Source organism: Penaeus vannamei, chromosome 36, assembly GCF_042767895.1.
Source record: "Penaeus vannamei isolate JL-2024 chromosome 36, ASM4276789v1, whole genome shotgun sequence".
In the NCBI taxonomy this organism is placed as follows: Eukaryota; Metazoa; Arthropoda; class Malacostraca; order Decapoda; family Penaeidae; genus Penaeus; species Penaeus vannamei.
Window position 1 is genome coordinate 6,084,180 of NC_091584.1, and position 4,906 is coordinate 6,089,085.

The 4,906-nt window shown below is 34.6% G+C and overlaps 1 protein-coding gene across 1 annotated transcript in view; it reads left to right on the plus strand.

The window, feature by feature from the left end:
• LOC113800171 (alcohol dehydrogenase class-3-like) overlaps positions 1-4,248 on the plus strand; it is a 14,266-nt gene extending 10,018 nt beyond the window's left edge. Inside the window, exons 7-8 of the mRNA XM_070114664.1 lie at positions 322-585; positions 3,455-4,248. Coding sequence (XP_069970765.1) covers positions 322-585; positions 3,455-3,618 — 428 coding nt within the window. The 3' untranslated portion in view covers positions 3,619-4,248. The remainder of the gene's footprint in view (positions 1-321; positions 586-3,454) is intronic.
• Positions 4,249-4,906: the final 658 nt, after the last annotated feature.

Here is a 4,906-nt window from a genome sequence, read left to right on the forward strand (position 1 = left end):
GGTTTGATTTTTCATTGGTTGATGTTTTCAAGGGAGTTCCGGGATTGAATTTTGGTAATATATATAGTATGATTATTCTGTTGTTATCAATAGTTTTGTTACTGTTGTTATTACTATTACTATTATTACTATTATTATTATCATTGTTATTATTATTACTGTTATTATTATTATTATTATCATTATTATTATTATCATTATTATTATTATTATTATTATTATTATAACTATTATTATCATTATTATTACTAATTATTATCATTATCATTATTATTACAGTTACTAGTATTATCATCATTACCACCATTATCCCTCCCACAGCCAAGCAATTCGGCTGCAACGCCTTCTTGAACCCGCTGAAGGTCCCGGACACAGTGGCCGCCCTCGTCGAGATGACCGACGGAGGCTGCGACTACACCTTCGAGTGCATCGGCAACGCGAAGACCATGCGGCAGGCGCTGGAGGCGTGTCACAAGGGGTGGGGCGAGAGCGTCATCATAGGCGTGGCGGCGGCGGGCGTGGAGATCACCACCAGGCCCTTCCAGCTGGTGACGGGGAGGGTGTGGAAGGGGTCGGCTTTCGGAGGTGAGGAAGGAGGGGTGGAGGTGAGGTGGTGAGGGTGGGAGGGTGGGAGAGGGAGGGTGGGAGATGAGGGGGAAGGAGGGAGGGAGAGGGAGAAGGAGGGAGGGAGAGGGGGAAGGAGGGAGTGAGAGAGAGAGAGGGAGGGAGTGAGAGAGAGAGAGAGAGGGAGTGAGAGGGGGAAGGAGGGATGGAGTGAGAGAGAGAGAGAGAGAGAGTGAGAGAGAGAGAGAGAGCGGGAGGGAGGGAGTGAGAGAGAGAGAGAGGGGCGGGGGAGTGGGAGTGGGAGTGAGAGTGAGAGAGAGAGACAGAGACAGAGGAGAAGGAAGAGGAGGGAGGGAGGGAGGGAGAGGTAGAGTCAGGAAGTAGTAATACTAGCATCAACAGTGGCAATAACAGCTGCAGTTGTTGTAGCAGCAGTAGCAATAGTAGTAGTATTAGCAGTAGTAGTATAAGGCTGAGTTCAAGGTTTGTTAAAATGATTAACATGGTGATACCAATACTACCTTATCATTTTCATTCATCATGGAAGACGTTACCCAGTACAGTACTCTCTTTGCACTCATCACTATCCCTCGAGTCCATTCTTGAGGGATAGTAATACCTGTGTCTTAAGGATTTGCGAATAATGATATAAGCCATATTGATGTTGACAAATGTGGAAAGGCATGAATGAGAATGAATAACTCTCATTCATACCTTTCCACAATAATTACATAAACAATAATTATATAAAAAGGATAAAGAATGTAAAAGTTTTAAAGTTTTTTTTAATGTAGTTTGAGTAAGGTAATTTTAGGACTTTATGATCTGGTAAGTTGAAGGAAAAATAAATAGGAAGAAAGACTGATAGCATCTTAGCATCTTAATTCGCTTTTTTATTAATTATTTTTTTAATTAATCGTTTTTAATTCATTTATTTTTTTCCCGAGATAATTTCAGAGCATATTTCTCCCGTGGTTGAAAATGCAAAGGTTATGCAATGTGTGCAATCTGTATTCCGAATTCTTAATTTTCATTTCGTTGCTTAACTAGGGTCGGCTTTAACCTCACTTAATGGGTTACCTGTGTGATCAATTGATTCTTCTTTCGTAGGCACAGGTATTGGGTCTATTGCAACTTAGTGATTAGTTCATTATTATTACTAATTATTATCATTATCATTATTATTACTCTTACTAGTGTCATTATTATCATTACAGTCTCATTCTTTCATTCATATTTCATTCATATTCATCATTCTTTTTTCGTAGGCAAAGGTATTGGGTCTATTGCAACCTAGTGATTAGTTAATTATTATTACTAATTATTATCATTATCATTATTAATACGATTGCTAATGTTATTATTATCATTATCATTATTAATACGATTGCTAATGTTATTATTATCATTATCATTATTATTACGATTACTAATGGGATCATTACCATTGTTATTATCATTTTCATTATTATCATTATTATTACGATTACTAATGTTATTATTACCATTAGCATTACGATTGCTAATGTTATTATTACCATTATTATTACTAGTTAACCATATTGGGTCTATTGCAACTTAGTGACAAGTTTGGTTTGTCAAGATTTTCGGCAAATGTATCTTTTACTTCTTCGGATCGAAAGAAAAGATTATTAATATTGTGTACTTCACTGCATTGAACAACATCAAAGAAATAAAAAAATACAATCTTTCAATAATCAAATAAATAAATCTTTCAGTAATCAGCCATATCATAGGCATATTTTTTTCTTTTTTTAATTAAGTTTTTGGTTTTGATTAGTACTGTTGTTGATCAGGTCAGACCTCTTATCTCCACTACTATCTATCTCATCTAGTAGGGACATAATCAGCTAGCTTTCTTTTTCTCATATTGCCTTGAAATATTATCTTGTATCATTTATCTATTTATCATTTTCTTGACAAATGATTTATTTTCCTGTTGTTTAAGCTTCAAAGATTACATTTTAGCGGGAATTATTTGAACAATATCATCATCTAACATAGCAAAAAGGTATTGGATTTATATGCTTATTGAAAAAATAAGTTTCTTTTTCTCTAACCTTATCTATCCACCAATATACTCATTTGTAATTGAGAAATTCTTCTCTGCGCAGTCTAAGGTTTATCCAGTTTGTTCATCATTTTCACAAGCTTGCAAAAAGTACTCTTTTTCCCATGACCCCCCCCCCCTCCCCTCCAGAGTGTAAAGAGCCAAGATATAAAAATTATGACATTTTGCTCTAGGATCTCCAATTTGATCTGGATTGTCAGTTTTTACGATGTTATAGAAGTTCATTATCTTAATCGGTTAAATTAGGGGTCAGCCATTTTTTTAAAGAATTTTACATGATCGTAAAAAGCGTATGCTAGAGATACCCCCCCCCTCCCGACGGACGGTTTGTACACATGAAAAAAAAAATGGCGACCCTTAACTTAACCGATTAAGGTATTAAACTTCTGCAATTAAATCAACGTAAACATTCTAGGGAGTTCAATCTTACTTAAACGATTTAAACTCAACAGTAAAGCAATTTAACCTTAACTTTTTAACACCACCTCCTCAGGTAACTTAACCTAAACCTTAAAGAATTTAACTTCAATAATTTTATAAATCAACCCTTCATACCTAAACTGTATCTTAAAATTTAAGTCAAACCTTTAAAATCTAACCTCAATAATTTAACCTCACCGATTTAACTCCACCTCCTCAAGTTACTCAGCCTAACCTCATAGAATCTAACCACAACCACATAACAACCCAACCATCCTGACATAACAACCACCTTAAAATCCAACCACATCACACAACCTTTATAAAAAAAAGAAAAAAAACAATATACCCCTCACCCTTTCCCCTTTCCACCCTCAGGTTTCAAGTCCCGCGAGAGTGTACCCAAGTTGGTCAACGACTACATGAACGGCAAGGTCATGGTGGACGAGTTCGTGACCTTTATGAAGCCTCTGGCGGAGATCAACGAAGCCTTTGACCTCATGCACCAGGGGAAGGCGCTCAGAACGGTGGTCACCATGTAAGGGGGGATTGATCACTTACTGGCAGGGGATTTTTTTTTCTTTTTTCATACGCCTGGTATTCTCTGATGATGGTAATGGTGTGGTGGTGATGGTATGGTGGTGATGGTGGTGTAGTGTTGATAATGATGATGTGGGTAATAGCTCTAATAACTGGGGTAATTGTCATGACAGTAGTGGCATGCTAAGTGCAATGCATTTTCATTAACGTTATTTTTATCTGTTTTGTTTTATCTGATTTCTTATTTATCGTTATCATCATTAGTAGTTTTGTTGTTATTGTCAGTATTATAATTTTTTGTTATCATTTTTATTATTATCACCATTACTATTATTATTATTATTATAATTATTATCATTATTATTGTTATTATCATTATCATTGTCATCATAATTATTACTATCATCACCATTACTAGTACCTTAATTATTGTTATCGTCATTGTTGCTATGACTGCTATCATTATAATATATCTAAATAATATATTGACAGTCAATTTTACAATCACTTAAATCATATTTTTATTTGTTGATATATCACCTGCATAATAATCGTAAAAATGACATACTCTGACAAATTTCTCTGTGAAAGAATGTGGTGCATTTACCAATGAAATAAAACAATATCGTGAGTTTTTTTGTTTTTTATGTTCCCTTTTTAGTTACAAAATAATTTTGTAATATACATATTTTATTGAAAGGTAGATACCTCTCTCTCTCTCTCTCTCTCTCTCTCTCTCTCTCTCTCTCTCTCTCTCTCTCTCTCTCTCTCTCTCTATTTCAGACTAAAACGCACTTTTGTCTTCTAAGAATATATTTAGAAAACATTCTCCTTATTCATAACATACAAAGGAGATTTAGTACCTATGTCATAAAATGTGCAACTAATACAAAACATAGTAATAATTATGCTACAAATACTAATATTAGACTTTTTTATAGGACAGTTGATTTAGCCCCTGTGTTGTGTTATGTCTACTTCCATAATTATGTAGTATCTTGGGAGAAAGAGAGTAATACAGATGGTAGAGGAATTTCTTGATGTACTGGAAAAATAGTGGTGTATCACATAGGATATAGATAGATAGATAGATTGATAGATAGACAGACAGATAGATAGATAGATAGATAGATAGATAGATAGATAGATAGATAGATAGATAGATAGATAGATAGATAGATAGATAGATAGATAGATAGATAGATAGATAGATAGACAGACAGACAGACAGACAGACATAGATAAATAGATAGAGTAGAGATATAGATATACATATAAATATTTTTTATA